General features: G+C 40.3%; 1 protein-coding gene across 3 annotated transcripts; it reads right to left on the bottom strand.

Moving 5' to 3' along the window:
- Positions 1–1,132: 1,132 nt before the first annotated feature.
- Positions 1,133–22,375, bottom strand: usp36 (ubiquitin specific peptidase 36). Of its 3 annotated transcripts, none has more exons than XM_046866009.1 (21): positions 22,240–22,375; positions 14,377–14,635; positions 13,921–14,142; positions 13,449–13,559; positions 12,878–12,980; positions 12,693–12,760; positions 11,066–11,136; positions 10,880–10,962; positions 10,672–10,783; positions 10,453–10,593; positions 9,818–9,918; positions 9,596–9,731; positions 9,055–9,393; positions 7,931–8,165; positions 6,654–6,825; positions 5,699–6,379; positions 5,401–5,588; positions 4,191–4,376; positions 3,190–3,305; positions 2,960–3,100; positions 1,133–1,437 (listed from the first exon to the last, which is right to left on the bottom strand). In XM_046866009.1, exons 2-20 carry the CDS (start codon positions 14,624–14,626, stop codon positions 2,969–2,971), a joined length of 3,447 nt encoding a protein of 1,148 aa, XP_046721965.1. In that variant the 5' UTR covers positions 14,627–14,635; positions 22,240–22,375; the 3' UTR covers positions 1,133–1,437; positions 2,960–2,968. The 3 variants fall into 3 exon arrangements, with proteins under 3 accessions (XP_046721965.1, XP_046721966.1, XP_046721964.1); XM_046866010.1 differs by having other exon boundaries at positions 6,654–6,819; XM_046866008.1 differs by having other exon boundaries at positions 6,654–6,832; positions 7,932–8,165.
- Positions 22,376–22,783: the final 408 nt, after the last annotated feature.

Here is a 22,783-nt window from a genome sequence, read left to right as displayed (position 1 = left end):
ACACTAACACATTCAACAGTGCTCACAGTTCTTATGTTCCTCCAGACGGGTGGTTCTGAGCAGCACTCGCACGTCTGTCCGCTGAGAAAATTCTACAGTTACAGTCCAAAAAAACCCTTTAATATATTAGGCTTCATTTGTGAAATACATGCGCATATAAATATGCGTCTCACTTAAATGATAAAGTAGATCTCTTTCAGGATCGTCTATTAGTTTCTTTTTTATTATTAATTCAAGGCAACCTTTTTCTAAAATGGAAGTATCTGGGGGAATTAATTCTCGACTACAAGGACGTTTAAGGAAGTCACAAAGAGCACAAGTGGGACTGTACACAATGTTCTAATCGAGAAAGCTTCACATCTTCCTCGCTATTAATCTGTGGCTAGGGCTCTGGAGTAAAATAAATCTATTTTGTTCTAAAGCATTATAGTACAATTCCAGAGAAATTTCACTCTGGATTTCGATTGATCAGTGAAAATGAGGAGATGAAAGGGATATGTTTATACTGTAGGACAGGAATAGAAAGAAACATTTTTTTAAGACCTGTCTTGACTTGCATAGAGAGTAGAAACAGTGACATTGGCATGTAAAATGTGAAACACACTAGAACCTTCCCTGCGGATTTCTTCGAGAAGGGGCACTGTTGACACAGCGTCTTCAGCGATGAAATGGATGGATATGTTTTTGTTTTTTTTTTATATGAAAGCAGCCTGGCTTTTATGTTATACATGGACAGATTATTAATTCCATCTACGGGTAAAACATTAACGGTGCATCAAGCGTGTCATTTTTCTTTACACTAGGTAATAGATATGGGTTAAAATAAAATGAGGCAACCACGGTTTCAACAATATTTGATGCGACAAGCGGGATTCAGAGGGGACTCGATGAGGCAAATTTTATAACAATAATAAAAATAATAATTAAACAAGCTGGCCTTAGAATGCTAACATGAGGCAGATTTACTTAACTGGCCATTGGGATTACTTAATATATCATATCTGATAAATATTTTGTAAGATGGGAGGATAAATTCATTCTAAGAAAATGTTTTTCTCATCAATAATATAGGCAGTAGTGTATTCCCAATTTCAATACCCCAATAATAACAGCACCATTGACCATCACGCCATCAGTTTCCAAGGAATATTTACCTCCTTTCCTGGACACAGCAAGATACAGTACAGCATTTCATCATGGACTCCAGTTATATTTGGCTAAAACAGTTTATTATGGCGGTTTGAACCTGACGCCACGCCCTGCTCAAAACCAGAACCAATTTACTGGACTGCAGCCCATGCAGATGGCTTTGGTCTCTTAGCTTTATTCACTTCCCACGTGAGCCTTGTGCATTTCTGGACCGTTCACAGAGAGAACACGCAGCTTTTTCTTTTCCAATGAGGCGGTTTGACTCTGAACAGGATCCTTATCTCAAATCTGTAACAGACAGAGACAAAGCCGGTTATAAATATATCAAAGCCTTAAATGTTCTATTCTCAGATATGCCCTGATTGGGAAATACAGTGGGACCTTAATACTCGCGACCTTGACACTCGCGACCTCGATAGTTTCGAAAATTTGACAGTTCGCGAGAAGCTGCGAGTGGCTCGAAAAGTTCGGAGTAACATTTCAAAACAAAGTTTGTACTAATAAATTAGAAAGCAGGTGCAAATGATAATCAATTTCATATGTAACCTTAAGAATAAGAAACCAGTGAGATCCATGTATAACCATCTACTGTCTGGGGAGGTCTGGTCAGAAGTGGTCTTCATGGAGGAATTGCTGCCAAAAAGCCATACTCCCGACGTGGAAAAAGGCTAAATAAAAACATAGGAATTGCGGCTGGTGCACTGGAGTGAAATAAATGGATGTAGCAGGAGGCAAACTGTTTGTCAAAGGATTGGAGACTGGTACAATGATAAGTGTCTGCAACAGTGAAGCATGGTGGAGGTTTCCTGCAAGTTTGGAGCTGTATTTCTGCAAATGAATTTGGGAGCTTTGGTCAGGATTAATGGTGTCCTCAATGCTGAGAAATACAGGCAGATACTTATCCATCATGCAATACCATCACGGAGGCGTCTTTATGTTATTTACCCCCAAATTTATTCTGCAACAGGACAACCACCCCAAGCATACAGCCAATGACATTAAGCCCTGATCTCGACATTGTGTCTGTCTGAGATTACATGAAGAGACTAGGGGTGTAGCGCACACATATTCGTATCAAACTTTTCAGTTCGGTTCAGATGCGATCCTTTTGAACATAGTAAAAATCGAAGTTCCCACAGGAACGTATTAAGTGGTAGACCGCAAGATTTAGTCTTCGTCTCGCACTTTAAGCACATTTTTTATTATTAAACTTTAAAACAAACAATGTAAAGGGTATAAAAAATATATATAAATAAATAAAGAAAGAAACTAGAGTAGCGCAGTGTCACTGTGGCTACTCACTCCGACCGTAAATACAAATTGTAGTGCGGTTGTTTTGCGCATGTGCGAATTCGCGGTCTCACGATATGGATTCTTTAGCGTTTGCTTCGGACGAAAATCCAGACAATTCCACATATCGAGGGAGTAAATAATTGAAGGATGGAAGTAATAAAGACAATTTGTTGAAGTATGCTGGAATTGAACATATCTTTACGAAATAAAATTTATAATGTAAAACACGCAGTATGAGCACAAATAAGCACACTATAAAAAAATATAGTGGAAGAGCTTTCCAGAAATTGGAGGGAATTATAAGAGCAAATTGGGACTAAATGCGGAATGCAATGTTCAAAAATCACACACCATACTTATGACCAGTGTAGCTAAAAATAAATAAACACTTTCACAAAAAGAGAGATTTGGGGATTTGTTTCACTTGCTCTGAAATACATTAAGTTTTGCGGCCCGGTAACAAACACTGAGTAAAACGCACGCTTGCTAGGCCAGGTCTGGACTCCACAACACTCACTCAAGTTTGTCAGTAGCGATGGCTCAAACTGTTCCTTCTTCCTCCCGGTGTGACGGACCACATGCTGCGCCGATCCTGGATCTTCTGGAAGACGTTATAACTTCTTCTCCTCTCTTTTTTAAACTTCTTTATCTTCTTTACCTATTCATTTGAAACATATCAAAATAGGTTGTCACTTTCAAAACGACTGATCAAGCTGTCTGTAGATAAACTACGAGTAAAAAGCTCACCTTTCCACTGTCAAACTCTTCATCCCATTCGTCAATTACTGTGTCGTGTTTGGCATCACGTGCATCCTGCATGGCATCTCTACTGATGACCGAGCGCTCTCCATCCCAACCGAAGACTGAACACAAGCAGCAACGTCTCGTGAAATCTGTGCAGCTGAAAGGGGCAGTGCTACACAACGCAGCTATGTTTCTTGGATTTACGGTAAAAACTCATCCTTGCGCTGTAGATTTAGCATTATTTTTAAACGTGTTTTTTTTTTCCAGGATATGAGAGTGAGGATGGGCATCTACCACACACAGCACAGCATTTAAAATATATATTACTTTTTTTTTTTTTTTATATATATATTTTTGATAATGTGATCAATGGTTGGGTTGATTTTTTATAATTTTTTATAATTTAAAGCCTTTAGCTATGAATTTTTAAAGGCTCTGGCAGGGAGGAGTTGTGTTGGATCTATGATGATCTAAAATGTTGAACTATTCTATAAGTTGTTCAAGAGCTCCTGGTTCCTGACTGTTTAAGACTGTAGAAAGGACATGGTGGTTCTCGATCTCTGGTGTTTTGTATTGGTTTAATTATTTATAATCAGACGCTTGATGTCACCCAAATGAGGATAGGTTCCTCTTTTGAGTCTGGTTCCTCTCAAGGTTTCTTCCTCATTTATCTAAGGGGTTTTTCCTTGCCACAGTCTAGGAACCTATCTACCTAATGCAATCTATCAGAAGCTAACAAGCTGAGCGGAATTCGTTGCTGCATTGCAATCGGGAACTTAATGTTACCAGTTCATATTACTGATCGACGTTTGAGTTGACTTTTTGTTCATGGTTCTAAAGTGCACTGAGGTGAATAGCATATTAATGCCAAAAGTAAGAGGTTTTTAATTTCTGAGGCAATGTTCCTCATTCAAGTTCCAATTACATTTCTGGAACCTGTATAGCAAGTAAGACGTTTTACAAAAATAACCCGAGCACTTAACATGGCTGAGGGTTGACCTCACCTTCGGTTCCGTACGCTTTATCGGCGGCGTTCTTGAGCAGTTCCTCCACAACACTTGAGCTCTTCTTGCCGTCCCAGGCTGCAGAAGAAGGACGAGACTCTTTCCCAGACTCCTGCTCTGAAACAGCAGTGTCTCTACTGCGCTTATAACCGTCCTGTACATGGCTGTCCCACACCACCACTGCAGCTGGAACAAGAGAACAGGAACATGTAGCATTGGACTACTACCAAATACAAAAGTAACTATTCAAGAGATGCACACTTAATACACTTAATACTTCATTTAACATTCTCAGTTCAAATAAAACATCAATCGCCTCTTCATGTTAGATGCCAACATAAAATAAAGCACTGGCTATGAAATATGCATTAGGTGTGGCAAGCACACAAAATGTATGAACCAGATTATTATTATTATTTTTTTTTTAAGGCCATTCAACTAGATATTACTAGCATGTCGAAACGATTCATTACAGTAATGGACGAAGGTTTATTCACATCAGCGAGTGCCCAACTCATATGACACAATAGAAAATGCAGGTTGTTTACCACTTTAGTGCTTTATGATAATATACAAACAAAAACCTCTTGCTAACATTTTCCAGCCTTCACAGGACCATTGTTCATCTTAGTACTATTAAAGCAAACAGACATGCTTTTTGAAAGTTGCCCCAGTATACAGGGGCTTAATGTTCAATCATGATTGCTTTCAAAGCACCTTCGAATATTTAATTCTTTCACCAATGTTCCTTTGGGTAAACACAAATTTCTGTAAAGCAGCTTTGAAACAATGTCTGTTGTGAAAGGCGCTATAGAAATAAACTTGACAAATTTAACAAATTGGTCTGTGGCACATTTCTCAGAAGAAATATTTCTTTGACAAATATCTTTTTCACCGCGTTGCACAATGCAGGCCTGTAGCTGTCTGTATGAGCTAACGAAACAGGACAACAGCACCTACGGGAAGTTACTTGGTGCCATTAATTGGTGATCAATTATAATGTTTATTGTGTGTTTGGCTAGAGGACAATAAGATAAGATCATAATAAGATAAAATCAGTAATTAGTTTATATTTCCTCCCCCAATGTGACTCATCACGACCAAAACCCTCATGTAGACTGCATGTTTCGCACTTTACAGGAAATGGTCCTCACTGGGGCTGTAACGATTCATGGGGTTCTTAGCAATACTGATGCTATATTATCGGTACCTGTGCTGGGCTTGCAGGTCTTCTCCAGCACCGCATGGTCGGTCTGACTGAGTGGTTCATCTCCAGCATTGTCTCCATTAGCATCCTCAGCCGCTCTCTGGTGTGCTTCTCTTTTGCTCTTCTTGGCTTTTTTCTTTGAGACAATCACATCCAGTGTCTCTGTGTGTAGGTGAGTCATCTTAGTCTTTCTATAAAGGGGAGAGGAGAAAGAAAGCGTTGTATCATGCCTGGATATTGAAAATCTGCTGGTTAGAGAAATAAATGGGAATTACTGTGATGAAACTGGAAAACCACGAACCTTTCAGACACCTCATGCTTGATGCTTATGTCCAGCTTTTCTTTGTGCTTTTTCTTCTTCTTCTTCTTTTTAACAGTGTGGTCAGGATGGCTTTCCGGAGTCTCACACGACACTGGCTGAATTTGTTCTTGGGGTTGAGGTGGTTTCGGCTCTGGCGTCACTTGCTGTTTTGGCCTTTTTGAACTTCCGTCTGCGTTTATTCTCCACGTCTCTCCGAGGCTCCAGTCTTCATCCGGACCTGATGGCTCCAGGTGGGACCGCACGCCTTCTTTTTGAACTGTTGCGCTCTGGGTCTCCTCCTCTCGTTTTCTTTTCTTGCGCTTTTTTACCTTTTTCGTTTCAGCTGTGAGCTCTGGTACGACCTGCTGCGTTTTGGCAGGAAGCTCAGCAGTGGGCTTTTCCATTTCCGAAAGGCGCCGCTTCTTTTTCTTCTTCTTTAAGGATGGACTGGGGAATCCATCGGCAAGTCCTGTAGCCGATTCTGTGGTTTTCTGGCTTTGGGTTGGTCCGCATTTGCTGGCAGGGCAGGACAGAAGCTTGCTGACAGGTGAAGAAAGTGTGGGATTTGTCAAGGGGGAGCAGGAGGAGGAAAAGGAGGAGGAGGAAGGCTCCTTAAGCAAACTTGCATTTTTAAAGAGATGAGGTACATGCTGAGGCTGCGTGGCAGAGTGGAATGAAATCCTGGGAGAAGACAAAAAAAGAATAATTGTGCAATAACACGGTGAGAAAATGCACCACCTTCATCAAAACCGCAAATTCAAATATTAGATCATATTTAACTTTGTCATTGTGCAATGTACATGTACACAGCCAATGAAATGCAGTGGCCTATTTCCAATAAATAGCAGTAAATATGCTATAGAATCCAGCACAACACACAGCCTTATACACTTCCTCCAAACACCACTGAATGATGAAGTAGCGTAGATGAATATAAATGGCAGAATAATAATACCTGTGGTTTTGGGAAGGTAAGGTGGGGGTCAGAGGGTGAAGTAGAGCTGAATGCGAAGGGTCACGGGACTGATGATGCAATGAAGAGGACGAAGCCTCAGTGCTGCGACTGCTGTTGTTGTTGCTGCTGCTGCTGCTGCTCGGGCTCCGGCTGGGGCTGGGACTGGGACTGGGACTGGCCTGCAGTTATTGACATAAATAAAAACTTGGTGGTGGAAAAAAAAGAAACAAATTAAAGAAAATAAATAAAAAAAATGAACCATAGCCAAACAAATGTGACGAAGATAAAAGGTATAAAAAACCATGGACGAAAAATCAGAAGCAAAACACAAACAAAAATTGGAAAGGGGGGAGGGGGGTTGGAAAGAGGGAGCGATGGCAGAGAAGAATTACAAATGGTTAGAAAGAAAGAATCTGAAATCAAAGGAAGACAACAAAATTCTAAAATGGACAGTAGTGCCAACCTTGGACAACGAGTATCAACACAAGAGAAGACACTTAAAAGAGATTTACTGCTGCACAGCAACGCAACCAAACAGAAGAACTCGGTCACAAATATATGCTGGAAAAGAATGAAGGGGCAGGCAGCAGGCACAAAACAAATACAAATACAGAACACATCCTAGGATATAGTGTGATCGTAAACACCGTCACCATACGACTCCCAATCTACATAAATGAAATTCTTTATTCATGAATTACTCGCATTTGTTCACCCTTACACTTATGTGCGGTTTTTCCCCAACTGCTGCGTAATGTTTTTGTGAATATATTTTTGCTTATCTTTTTCAGATCGACGGAAATTAATCCATTGGTTCTGGGGAGCCCCGGTGGAGTAAGTATTACTCTCTGGCAGCATTGAACTGCTTTACAAAATGCTTTTGTAATGCCTCATGCTAACGATGTGTAGATATTCAGTCAAGATTTTATTCTAGCGAAAAAAAAACAAACAAAAAACACTATACGTTTCTATAGAACACATTTGTGTTTTATTCGAAATGCTTAAATTGGATTTTGATAGTATTAGCTTAGTACATGCATGCTGGCATATCTCTGATTGTTTATTAAAAACTGCTAGTTGTATTATATGGATTTATCAAAAGAGAAAAACGCTACTAAGATACCAAAATTCACCAGGCTTGATAACAGGAATACGTGCCTCCATACTGTATAAGTTTTGGCCATTAATCATTTTTCGGACCACATCGCTCAGCCGGGGCCAATTCCCCAACTATTCCAAACATCTAACTGTGGGAGAGAAATGAGAACTGGAATTCACCTTCTTGGCAGACAGTGCCAGTCTCTTGGCAGGAGGGGGCGACATGGTGCTGGTTTGTTCGGATGCAATATTGCTGAGGGCGGGAGGTTTCAGCTTGGACGACTTCTGATCCTCAGCAGCGAGCCGCTCTGCGCTTTTAGCCGGAGACGATGTTCTGTTTACGATGCTCTTGGCGGCAGTGGCCATGTCTCCCGCGGGAGCACTTCTGGTGCCAATCGAATCCTGACGATCAGACTTGAGGAGTAAAGTTTGGGTAAATAAATATATAAATGAATAAATGCTGTGCTGCTGCCAATTAGAGATCACAGCTGCCAAAGCAACATGCCCCTATAATAATACAATTCAAAAACCTTTCCTTCTGCAATCCACATCACAATATGTGAAATTAGCATATATTAAAGAAACATTTAAGATGAAATGAAAACGAAATAATAGGTATTCCAAAAGCTTATTTAAATGAACACAAATTATAAAAAACAAAAAACAAACAACAAAATCTATTCTCCCCAGTTTTTCAGGATCCCACATACCCGCAGTTTTATTCTCTCCTGGTTAAAAATATCATGTTTGCACCTTTGACAAGAACAGTTGCACATCTTTCAGCTTCGAGTTGTGGCGTTCTCTCCTCGCAAGTGAAGCTGGAGTCATGCTGGCATCATCGTTTTCACTTAACGGCTGTTTAAATGTAAGCGGCTAGCACCGCACTGTGTGCTGTGTTCATATTCCCGATTGTCTAGCCACCGCGCGAGCCGATTAATACATCTAGTATACAAAGCTCCTACTGATCGCCAGATGTCCTTGGTTCATGTTTGTCATGCAGCAGGTGGCAGAATTCAGAAACGAGTTTTAACACAGAACTGAGATGCTTCTCGAGTGAGAGAGCCATATGAACCGATAGGAGTGAGTTGTGTTTATAAAAAAAAAAAAATCAAAATCTGCTTGTCAATAATGAGGAACTGGGAACTGCATTGATGACAAAGTCAAACCATGCAGCTCCAGAAACCATCCAAACAAGTCAGTGGGTATGCGTGAGCAACAATATCACAAAGTAGAAACAGCAAAATGCAAGTCAATGCAATCAGTTCTAATCCTAACATCTTGAACAAGAAAGAGATGGAAATACCTTGGACTCGGATGAAGTGTCCGCTGACGAGGACTCTGACGCGAGGGACTTGAGTGAGGTAGACACTGCCAGGCTCCGCCCCTCGCCGCTGCTCCCTTTTTCCTGGTCAGACTTGGTGACCCCATTGGACGGAGGAGAAAGGTTAGTGCGGCTTTGTGGCTGAGCAGGAGGCTTTTTCAGCTTCTTGATGGGCTCTTCAATGAGCGATGGGCCACCTGGGACTCTTGGTGTACCGTTAGCCAGTTTGGGTGACTGGATGCCCGAGCCGTTTCGGGAGACTGGGATACCCAGTCCTCCGTCCACAGACTGGATCTTCCTCAGCTGAGCGGTGTCCACCTTCTGCAGACAGCAGACGGAAGAAAATCTAAATTAATTTGACCAGGTATTGATAAGAAAGCTGCTGCTGATTCCACCTCCTGCCTTTTAATCAATGGCACTGTCTTTACGCCATACAACAGTGGGTAGAGTAGGTAAGGAGGTAATATGGTCTTATACATTACATACTGTATAGTGCAATATCCTACTGGTCATGACTGTGTACCTTGGTGATCTGTGGAGAGGACAAAGGCCCATTGAGTGGGATTTTCTTCAGCTGCTCAGGGGTCATGTTACTCCTTCCAGAATGCAGCAAGTTCTGCTTTAAACTTAAACTGTCTGTGTTCTTCTTTTCAGGAATCCTAAAGCACAGGGATTCTTGGTTAAACATCGCTTCTACAGTCAGCACACGACCGAAGACGAACTTTATTCCGTTTTGTTGTTTTACCTCAAGTAAAAGAGGACGTAAGCCTGCTGATTAAGCACAACCTTGATGTTACTGGAATGTACCATTGAATCGTTCATCTGGTACCACTGCCCGTTGCTGGCCTATGGAAAATGAATGGAAGAAGGTTAGTCAAAATGACTTTGAAAGTATGATAGATAGTGACAGAAAAGACAAAGAATGGTGACCTATTACTCGCCTGAAAAGACACATATACACAAAAGTATTGGCACACCAGACTGTTCCCACAGTTGGAAGCACACGATTGTATAGGGTCTTTGCCTGTGGCAGAATAACGTTTTTCCCTTCACTTAAACTTTAAAAATCCAACCCTGTTTCAGCATGATGAATGGGTTACATAGGTAACTCATCAGCATGACTCCTCACCCTAAATGAGTACCTGACATTACTAACACCTTTGTGGCTGAATCTTCCCAGATGAGTAGAGTTTATTCCTACAGTATAAAGGCACTAAATGTGGAATGAGATGTTCAAAAAGCTACAAACATTTTCTCAAATAATGTACATCTCACAAAATGATTCATATGATGACTTAATTTAAAAGCTAGTAAATTGGCTTTCAGTAGCGCTGAGAAGAGACTGCAGCTTATGTATTTACAAATCCATAAGATACTTACCTTTACATAACAATAATAGTGACCAGCATGACAGCTGTACCCAGAGTGCACCAGGACTGCATAAAGGCCATACATCACAGGGTCTCCTGAGTTTTGAGACATGTATGGACGAATGTTCAGGAACTCTGGGTAACCGACATCCTGAGGGGTGAAAATGATCGGTTAAAATCGCCAACCACAGACACGACCAACGAAATCTGTTTGGAGAACGCTGTTTACCTTGGTAATCTTTCCTCCGCTGAAGTTGGCGAATCGCTTGAGGGAAAGCGTGAGTACATTTGATGTCCGATGAACCGTGAACCGTTTTGTTGCCGGCACTTTCTTCTTACACCTAGAAAATCACCAAATGCCAATTAAAAAAGGAATTTCTTTTTGATACATATATACATAAAAAATCTATATAAAATATTCGGAACAGACGACTCACTTGGCACACATGTAGGCGTTCTCACCACTCAAAACATCCGGCTTCACAAACAGCTCCAGCGCACGAACGATATTGGCTGCTTGCTGTTGGTAAAAAGATGCACAAAAAAATTTGAATTGAGCTTCGAACCAGAATTCATAACCGCATTATTACACACGTACAAACGCGCATGTACAGGGAACTCACCCGAATCTCAACAGCTATGTCCAGGTAAGGGTCATAGGTGTCTGATACACTTTTACAAATGGAACACTTCACTAAAAAGATCAAATGATAGAGATAAAGGGAAAATGGGAGGGGGAGAAAAAGGAAAAAACGCATTCATTAATTCATCGTTTTGAAGTATTTAATAAAATATACGAGGTAAGATTGCATGCAATTACCACACGATAACATTGGATACAGCTAGGATTAAAATCTGGTTTCCTCATGAAGGAAAAATTAACAACGCATTAACACATTCTGCGTCAGTGCAGCTTCAAATGCATGCATCTGAACAATTTAATCACATGTCCCTGTTTAATTTTAAATTTTATATATACACATTCTGAAAAATTGCCCGCATTACAAATGTAAATATCCCCAAGTAAATAATATATATAATATTTTATATATATATATATATATATATATATATATATATATATATATATATATATATATATATATATACACATATACACATATACATACATACATACATAGAGTGTGTGCCAACAGTGCAATTTAACTCCATGCTGGTGCATGCTAGTGGATCGGACACCTTGATATATAAATGCGAAACATATACAGACTGAACTGATATTTAAAATAGTTACATTCATAAGAAAGCTGTGGTGCGTCGAGACCACTGTCCCGCTTCTGCTTGTCTATTGGCTCAAGTTTGCAGATTCACAAGTCAAATAGACGTCATAATATCTGCGTGACCAGTACGAGAAATCATAATGTACAAATAATTCATACCGAGCACACACACGCATCTTTCGCATCACTTATCTTTAATTACTTTCAGTGTAATGGTATTTTATGGATTTTGTTTACATTTAGGCAGACTTCTGTTTTGGACTCGCTGTAACAAAAGCTCAGAATTCAGATACGATAAAGCTGAGTGGTCTTAAATATCTTTGACTATTTAAGTATTGTATAGAAATTATAAGTATAGCAAAAAATATTTTTTCAAAAGTTATCCTGACCTCAGGTTTTTGTATTAACACAATAATTTGAAAGTACTTTCGGAATGAAACTGAGTTTTAAAAGTCAACATGATTCACGGTGTTAATGTTTGCATGAGTCTTGTCTTCCAGCATGCGGATGCCAATCAGGCAGTCCTGTTACCGGTAAAAACAGGAATTTTCCGCTTCTAGTGAGAGTTCCACTCGGGGGAAGCAATATTTCATCACAACACAATTAGTCAATTGAACAGGGTGGGGATAAGAGTGTTTTGTCACTACACTTTTAGGCAGCATGAAGCATTAAAGGCTGATTTCCTCTATAATAATAGTAATTACAGTTCAAACACAATGGATTTGTTATATGATCGTTAAGCGAAAATACAGACTATAATTTTGAGGACATCGAGATGTAAAGATGAGCCTTTACAGAATCATATATTAAAATAATTCCACAGATGGTGACTTTTGAATAGAAAGGATCTTATACTGGTTCATCGTTGAATGGATATGATTTCGCGACGTTCGTTGTTTACTTCCGCCGAATGCACTTCGAACGGATCAGATGCTACTCCACTATATTTATCAGCATCGCCTTATGATCACACTGGAAATAATTGTGAGTGTGGTTGGTCAGGTTTTACCTCTTGACCTCAGGTAACCCCCAAAGATCTGGTGAACCAGTGTGGTGGCCTGCGTCTGCCTGTCCAACCTGACAAGCAACGAACACCAAGTTCACTGCTGTGCATGAACAAATGAACTGATTTGATTTTTTTTTTTTTTTAATGGTAGGATCAAGTGAGAGGACATTGATTGGTGTGGATCTTACTTTGGGTAACCGTTAAGGCAGGCTTTCTGCATGGCATCGATGGTGTAGCGCAAAAACTCATGGGCGTCCTCCTGGCTGCCAAACCGGAAGTGACGAGCAATTTCTTCAAGAAAATGCACATTGCACAAATAAACAATCGGGTTCACGAAATAGCAATAAAAAAAATAAAAGGCTCTATGGCTTTAAAAAAAAAATTATATATTACCAAAGCATTTATCTCTTTAAAGCTGCATGAGACAATGTCCATTAGTAAAAGCGCTATACAAATAAAACTGAATTGAATTAAAGGCTTTTAAAGAAGAAAGATTCTTGCATAACATTAGTCAATGCTCTGAGCGAGAGTGAAAGAGAGCCGGAACAATCCAGACTTTCTCACCAAACCGTAATATCTCAGAAAGGAGCTCAAGCTAATGACTAAACCCTTAGTCAGTGAGAACTGTCCGACTTCTGCGTGCAAGTGCACACACGTTCTTGATACAGCTGAGTCACTAAGGTGAATCATTTTTGGGGGTTTTTTTGCAACCCAAGTGCAACATCAGCTTACAGCGCATGCCCCTGTCACACGTCTTACTTTTCAAGTCACGGATAAATGATACAGGCTTGATGGCGTTGCCGGTGTTGGCGAAGGCTTGGATGATATGATTCTGCATGATGCAGATCATGCAGAAACCTGTCTGGTGACCTGGTGAAGAAATAAAGAGAAAGATAAACACCTAGACAACAATTAGAATTCTTGGGTTTTTTTTTTTTTATATATATATTAAGAGTAAATAGAATCATGCCCAAATCAACCACAAGACGCATCAGTTAGGAATAGAATAAAAAAAAAAAAAAAAAAGTCTATAAAACTATGTGGTCAGTTTATTATTGTATCTATCTATCTAGCGTGCATGTCCAATCCATTATGTAGAATAAATTACTTTGATAATCGGATTGTTGCTAGGCACATACATATACAAATGACTTTAATATAAATCTCTAATTTACAGATTGGGTTCATCGCACCCAATAAAATGAATGGCTTTGTATTGTCCTGTACTTACAGGAGCGGCTGTGTTCTTTGGACAGCAGGTAGTTGGCGAGTGGTGGTGTGTATGTGAGACACTGCACGGTGGAGTTCAGAAAGCATGTGTTGCCCAGGTTGTGGAGGCCCGCTCCTACCCGGTACACTCGTTCCCATTTCATGGAGAGTTTGTTCCCTGGAAAGAGCAGTTTCTGAGGTGCTGGGATGCCATCACCTTGACCTCCACTGAGGCTTTCAGAGCCTGCGGAAACACCCAACACACAAGAGCATGCTGTTTCTAGAAACAAAAATACTGTACGACGGCAGTTCTCTGACACGGTGGCAGTATATTCAAGATCTACATGAGCATACATGCAGGATATTGCTGCATACGGAAATATGTTTTAATTGACTGAATTTTGCTGGTCCAAGTTACAGCTGGAGTGCACACACTGATCATGTTAAACGGTGAACTGTGAACGGGGCGTGATCTCACCTTGCCTCTTGATTGGCATGGGCTCGGCCGATCTCTGCACGCCGCCATCGGTTTTAGGGTTCAGAATCACATACTTGGTCTTGAGCGACTCCAGCTGGTAGCTGAAGCCTTTAGAAGCTGGCTCGAACTCGATCTTCTGCAGCAGCACCTTCTTGGCTGAGGAGGAGAGCAGCTTGTTCAGGTCTCCCTCGTCGGCAGAGTCCTTGCGGCCCGGCTTCAGGGCCTCCTTCAGTTTGTCCACTATGGGCATCGCGCATCACTGAAAGATCACACGCTCACAGGTTAATTTCTCATTTCCAATTTTATGACTAATAAAATACCTCTAATGCCTTTCATTTAATCACTAATAATTAAGACTGGGCCTTGTAATTTGGATGACCTCATTCCCGTTTGACGCAAGTGGTGTCCTTGGTGATAATTCTGGGGTTCAGCAGTCGACTCCAACGCTCATAAAATGCAAGCGGTAAAGTCAGACTATGCCTTCACCAGTGGGTATCCTCCATGATAGCAATGAGCTGAATCAGAACTAACATGAACCTAGTTATAGAGTTTAATGTGATGCGTGTGATCTGTCGTGAGTCGCCCTGACCACTCTAACGGTAATTCGTTGACGGTTAAGAAGTCACGATATCTGCATGTATACATCATTTTATTGTTTTATCTTTGTGAAAGCACAGCGACGGACAGGAGCCACAGCCAAACATAACAAATGAAGGACAGTAGTATCGAGCTAAAATATTGAGAAAGAAAAATAAGCTTGATAAAAAAAATTATAAACAATCTACAATATTCAACGAAATGATTCTAAATCTGACTCATCCATGTGCACATTTTTAGAAACGCACGACTCTGCCGACCAGTCAGCGTTCACATCAAGAATAGATAACGCAGAGGCTGAGTGGCTTGTGCTTTTTAGAAATGCGTAATGCAGTCAAATCAGAAAGCGATCTATTGTGTCTGCATGCCACGTTTACCTATAATCCTCTGCTTTATGAAACCAAAAGCTTCCAATAGTATAAACCAGCAATAAGGCATTTTCCAATTTAGTGGAAGGCGAGAAAGAATAACTAATTTATCCTTGTTTCTGGATGTTGCATCACTGCCATTGTTCTAGTTAACTTGTTCGAGATAGTTAGTAACAGAAAAGGTGCTACAAATCAAACGTTTTGGATCGGTGTCGCACAAAGCACGCAGGAAGTGTGGTCAGCACGTGATGAGATAAGCGCAATAAGATTACGTCAGAGCACCCAGGTGGTGCATTTTTCGATAGCTATCGATCAGGAATAGAAGACAGTCGTCTCATAGTTGATAGGACTAATAAGAAAAATCTGATTAAATCAGGCTTTACATTCAACCTGTCGGCCGGCACTCTCTCTCTGCATTATGCGTGTTTCGAAAGCACTTTAGATTAGTTAGTCCTCTCGAACGACACGGAACAAGTTGAAAGTCTTGCGGGGACAGAGGGGTGATCTGCAGTGTGCTAGAAAACACAGGCTTACTCATCATCAGCTGTGCTGCTGACGCACACAAGCAGGCCGCACATGCATCAAAGCGCACAAGGACAGCCTAACCTTCACATACTCCTCCAGATGCATGGTTTTGCTGCACACGACCACAAGTCAGTGCCATTTTCTTGTCTTTGTCAGCATTTGGCTTCAGCTGATGAGCTCAAATACAAATCAAGGCTGAACCAGAACACTTTAAATCCAAACAGGGTGCAAATCAGGACCCGGGGAGGAAAAAAAAAAAAGAGAGAGACCTCGATGTTTGACTATTGAAAGCTGAATTTCCACTATGATCACAGAAGAGTGTTGTAGAGTATATAGAAGTAAAGTATATATATTTTTCATTATATAGAAAACCGGAAAACGGAGCTCGGTTTAGGTAAACCCGTCTCCAGTGTAGCTGCCGATTCTTGTTCTTTGCAGGCAGGAGAGAAAGCAGAGGTGCCCCAAGGGTTGATAACTTGTGCTTTTCTGCACAACATGGTTGAAAAGAGTGGCTATTTGAGTTACCGCAGCCTTGCTTTCACCTCAAACCGGTCTTTCCATGGCCACAGACCTGCTCAGTGGATCGTTTCTGCACCATTCGGTCAACAACTACTTGCTGTGTGTGGAAATACAAGCAGCTTCTCTAATAATGAAACAAGCCAATCTGGTACCACAAAACCCTATTTCCCCAATTACAAATGACATGAAACTGAACTTCCCGAGCCATATCCGTATGGTTTTATGCACTATCCAGCTGCCACATGATTGAATCACTGGTTGCATAGATTCATAAATTAATGTACTTTGTGATAATATGCATTTCAACAGCTTTCAACAGAAAAAGGCTATTTTTACATTCTCACACAAGACATTATATATGAAAAACGATATCTTGGTTTATAGTACTTTTGAAATGCACCAAATTCCAACAGTTAAAGTAGATTGCAGAAATAAAACGCTGTATGTGACTGAGACATGTTTACAAAAGTATTTGTGTTTGATTTGCGGCAGCATTTGCTTGAAATGTGACTCACTTCGCTTCCCCCCACAAAAAAAAATGACATACTTTCTGTCTCATTTCTAAACTGTGTGAATTTGTGTAAGCTACTTGGCGAACTTGACATGAACAAAAAAATTATACGCTGCTTGAAGCAAATGATGTTTTTTTTTTTAATGCAATGCTGCTTCTTTCCCCATTCAGGTTAATTGGCTTTTTCACCGGCGAGTCTGTTCACGTTCAGGCTGAATGCTCCTGGTGTACGAGTCGCCTGTTGCAAGAGAAATCAATCCTCATTCCTTGTGTTCATTAAAACAACAAACTTAACAGTGTGTAATGGATTTATTTGTTTAGAGATGATGGAATTTGACCGACCGCCCGCAATTGTGTGAGTGGAAACAAACAACTGACGTTTGAAGTATTTTAATATCTGCTTCGAGTTCAGAGAGAACAGAATGCTGACTGGTTTGGGGGCTTTTTTCGGATTATTACATTCTTCCAATACATTTTTTATTGGCACGGTTACACTAAATGGCTTCAAATTCGTTCTTTTTTTTGTTAACCACTACCTCGAGTGAAATTGAATATATTACAGTGTCAACCAACTGAGACTCAATTCTCTTCAGTTTGTCAGCAGACTTGCCAGAAATAAATAACCACAATGTCCCAGTATTTTTCACGTTACTTGACTAAAAGCAGCCTCTTCTTTTTAAAAATGTATACATTTTAAATGTATGACTTTAGGGGGTTCATGGCTTGCTGTGGCTTTTGGTATAGTACAGCTGAGCCCAGCTTCATATATTCACTGTATGGCTCATCTGCCACGTTCCGCTTCAAGCTAAACTTTTCTTTGCCACCCTTTGCATATTATGTTGTTTTGAACAGTGCTTGCTTCTTTTTTCCCCTCCTCAAAGCATGCACACACAGTAGTTCTAGGTGGATAACTCTCATCTTGTCAACAATAAAAGCAGATTATTTGGGGTTGTGGTAAATCTGAATGTTAAAGGCTGATTTCGAACAAGAGCCGAAATGATTCCTTGAGTGATTGGAACCGATACCATAAGTGACTAATTGCCGGCCTCAAAATATAAGAATTAAAAACAATATTATTTAAAAAATAGAATTCATATCTTAATACCTTTGTATAAAACTAACAAAAAACTACAAGGAACATGTTACATTTTGATATGAGGGGAAAAAGTATATAGATTACTGAAATAATACAATGAAAATACTAAAATCTTATCTTTTAAATGAAAACAGAATTTCTCAAAATGTAACAAAAAAATCTGCCAGGAACATGGGTTACATTTTTAACGGCTTCGTGGCAATTTGGGAAGCAACGAGGTGAATTTGGGCACAGCAGCATATGAAATAAATTCAGCAAAATTATGATATCGTTCCTTTGAAATATAATGTATAACGGTATTTTTTTAGTACAGGTGTACCGCGCTTGCCTTTTCAGAACATTACAAAACCTCATGCTTTAATGGTAAACAGACCTCAACACACAAACGACTGAGTTTAGGTTCATTCTGTTTACCGGCTTTTACATTTTTTGCCAACTTTTGGCTACGGGGTTCAAAATCATCAGTCCGTATTAAACAAATAAGGTAAAACAGATTTTTCCGCTATTTTGAATCTGAACTTTTTTTCTACTGTTCTACTGTACTTTGACGAAAAGTACAACAAAATACAGCAAAATCAATGACGTTTTTTAATAACTTAGATAATACCATTTCTGTGTTCCAGTATGCTGATTTTCTATCTATCTATCTATCTATCTATCTATCTATCTATCTATCTATCTATCTATCTATATACACACACACACAATTACGTGAATGCTGCAAATTCTTAAAGACAAAAAAAAATAAATTATATATATATATATATATATATATATATATATATACCAGTGGTTCTTAACCTTGATGGAGGTACTGACCCCCACCAGTTTCATATGCGCATCCACCGAACCCTTCTTAAGCGGGGCGTGTCATCACGAATCATATGAGTCGGGTGTGTGTCTTGACCTCCGCCGAACCCCTGAGACTGACTCACCGAACCCCTGGGATTCGATCGAACCCAGGTTGAGAACCACTGATATAGACATTTAACTTAAGTAGCACTTACACACCTAAATAAGTTCTGTCCCAGAATCTACACTAATGACTTGAACTATAAACACACCCACAAGCATAAAAGTCATTCCGCTGCTAAGCAAGTAAAAGCGTTTGTGCGCCATTAGTATTACTTTTGAATGTTGACATTTCGTTTATTGCAGCCATGCAATGATGAACATCCACATTTTCATGTAAATTCAGCCAGCACCAAAACGTAATTCTACTGAAAACATGTCTGCTCAACTCTCCAACAACTGCCTTAAGCACAGACCATTATCATGAACGAACTTCTTGATGAAAAGCTGGGAGGTGTACAATTTTCCTCCATGAGCCCTGCTTACCCATGATCACTTTCTATGTGAGGTATAAACCAGAAGTTAGAAATCAGCCTCAAGACATTCATGTCTGAAAAGGTTTGTAACAGCTGTAGTTTGGAATTCCCAGTTTATCAGCACGTACTTATTAAACATTTACAAGATGGACGGTGGTGTATATCTGCTGTGTGCCAGAGTTTCTATGATAGGCCCTGGAAACTCAGCTAGTGAAAAGATAATCCCATAGCTGAACAATAAAGAGCGCTTGGGTGCAAAAAGAATTTGTACATTTTGTATGCCTGCAGATTCAAGTCCTTAAGTTTAGGTGCTTCCATCGTTGCAAATATTAGCATAATACACGTACACTAATATAAGAAAAAAGCGAACCCGAGCTAAAACTACAGGAATTTCTTTTAAACGTTAAATCGACTCCTCTGTGAAGGATAACTCCTAATACTTTCCATAAGTACCAAGTACTTTCCTCCAATTTTCTCCCTTATTTTAGTCTTCACGAATTCACACCCACCATTATGTGCTTCCTCCTCTGAGCTATTCAAAGCCAGCTTTCCACCGCAGACCAGCATAACACACAGAAAAAAAGCACTTTGTCCACCTATTGCATGCACAACCCCATAAATGCCCACTATCTCTAATGCCACTGTGATCAATTGTGGAGAGAATATGCCATCCCATTCACCCAGACAGCACTGCCAAATTAGCTCTCTTGGAAACCCCCCCAGCTTCTGGAATTCAACCTCAATCTTGCACGCCTCAAACGCATTTATTACATTTTAAAGGATTTCAAAATAATGTTATGGTTAACAGTGAATAATTTATGCACCAAGAATCCATTTATTTGTTGGAAAAAATTAAGCTAATGGGCCTGTCGCTGCTTCTCCTATTACACCCAAACGCTCAAAGTACAACTTATAGACAGGATGCTACGCCACATGAGCGACGAAAATGATTCTACGCCACATAAGAAGTGGTTTCGCTTTTCAGTGTGTCATTTCCGAGTGCCATCATGAGCCATGTTTTTACGTCTTCGCTCCTGTAATTGCTTTATGACTTGGCAATGTAAATAATGGACAACCGAGTTGAGTTTTTTTCACCAGTGTGTTCCTATCGCACACGGATGGATATCAGCCTTGAAATGAGCTTACGCTCGTAGGGCAGATTCACATCACAATTTGACCTGATTACAAATCTAAGGAGAGAAGACAAGTCTGTGTGTAGATTACAAAACGACTAAGAGCTGGACATGACGATAATTCTACCGCAACATATCAACGGTTGCGTGGCTATTATTGTAAAATGGCGAATTACTTTGGTTCCACCTTTTCCAAGTCTGCTTACTAATAACCGTGTGAGAAGACACATCCAGGGGGACATTCATCCTAGACAGCCTTTACTGAATGACACGTGTCTGCCACTCTTCGTTTACTCTCAAACTTTTCATAGCGTTGAGCTCACTGCAAATGTTTTCCCTAAATAAAACTGCAGTGTTCAATAAGTGTTTCTTTCCCAAAGACGACAACACGTAAAGAGGAAGGGGAAGTTGTGTAGTATGATCTTGGTGTTTTAATAAACAACTAAAGGCACATGGATGGATGGATGGATCTCCATCTTCTCATGAAATGGCCCAGATCTAATCATCAATGTCCTTCATTTATATCTATAGTCAATCCTCAATGCTTTTTCTCTCCTTAAACAGTCCAATACACGAAAATGAAAGATTTTTCAATTCAGATTAATGATGTAATGCAGATTTAAATCGATTTTTTTTGTCAGCTTCACTGCCGACACCATAGTTACTGTATGAAGAGCACGTGTGAGGAAAAACACAACCGTGAAGAGCTGGGATCTTTATACAATCTCTAAAATGAGATTTGGAGCAAAACTTGGAAAGAATGAAAGAAAGAAAGAACATTTTAAGTCGTTGTGTAGCTGAAGGTCGAGTTTGGCCACGTAGAGACAGAACCGTGTGTGTGTGTGTGTGTGTGTGTGTGTGTGTGTGTGTGGCTCTGCTAGCATTCAATCATGTCTGCCTCCAATACTACACAGTTCGAGCAAAACAACTAGATACCAAAAAAACCCTAATACTTTACGTCATTTTATGTCAAAAATTGTTTAATAATTTGGTATTTATGTCTATTTGGGATCACACACACACACACACACACGTGAAACATGTGCTGCTACATAACACTCAGCTCTGGTTAGCTTTTTATTCATAGCTATCATAATGTGAATATTAATACACGATTGCTTAAGATAAATAGAACATTTTATTAAGAAATAAACAGATAAACATGAAAACAGTGTAACGTATACACGACGTTTGCAGGCTGACTAGCGGGCACGTTAGTCACGCAGTATGCCACGCGCTAAGCTAACCGGCTAACACGAGATAGCAGATTAAGCACATGGCAATGTTGATGTTGGTTGTTCGGGTTTTTTTGTTGTTGTTTTTTTAAGAAACAAAAAAGGTCTGAAGATGTAAAAGAAAGCGCGATTTCATCCAGCATGCAGATTGAGTAAAGTATGTATCGCTAATTATGGTTAAGTGCTCGGTGCAGCTCGTTGACGCGGGCTAAGGGACACGCCGACGGGGTTCGGACATGGCACCAACGCGAGCCGGATCGGATTTATAAACCCCCAGAAAGGACCGATTCGCTTTTTCTTTTTTAAATTCGCTACATTGATGATTGCGGCACCGACACAATGCGACGGTGTAGAAGTTCAGGAGCTCACTCTTTCCCAATTCTCCTTCTCACTGGCCTGCTACCTCACTGGAAATCAGGCGCTGCGCTGCGCTTCACCCCGCTGCAGCACCATCACCGCCCTGAGCTCTACTCCTCTGATTCACACACAATCCGCACACGACACTACTCAGATCCAACCTCATACGATACAGAAACATGTACCACACATACCCGTGCGTGACTGTCTGCAGCCTGCGATCTAGTTCTCTACTGAGGTGCCTCGGTTACCGCGCAGTCCTTCATTTTGTTCCGTTCTCTCTCCCCGTGCTGCATTACTGGAAGGCGTGGCTACGGGTAATAGACAGGAACCGAGAGCCAATCAGAAACAAGAGAACCATTGACGACACGTTTCATTCACACGGTAAGCGACCAATCAAGACGCAGGAGAAAGGTTTCTTTCTACCAAGCGCTTTAATCGCGTTATGTTGTTTACTATGGCTGAAAGAAACTGCCATGTTTGAGACTGAGCATGTCAATGCAGTGTTGGGATTAAAGCAAAGGGAAATGAAACAGAAATGTGAAGAGATACTTATAAAAACTTAAAGATGAGTATGAATAGATCAGTGAAGGGTTCTTTGGATGGGGAGAAACCTATTAGGAGAGGCGGGGGCTTAAATGATCTATGAAGAACCCTACAACATGGAGGGGCTTTTATTCTTGTCACATATACATTACAGCACAGTGAAATTCTTTCCTTTGCATATCCCAACTATGT

Source organism: Silurus meridionalis, chromosome 14 (assembly GCF_014805685.1).
Source record: "Silurus meridionalis isolate SWU-2019-XX chromosome 14, ASM1480568v1, whole genome shotgun sequence".
Lineage (NCBI taxonomy): Eukaryota > Metazoa > Chordata > Actinopteri > Siluriformes > Siluridae > Silurus > Silurus meridionalis.
This window is presented reverse-complemented; position numbering and strand designations above follow the sequence as displayed.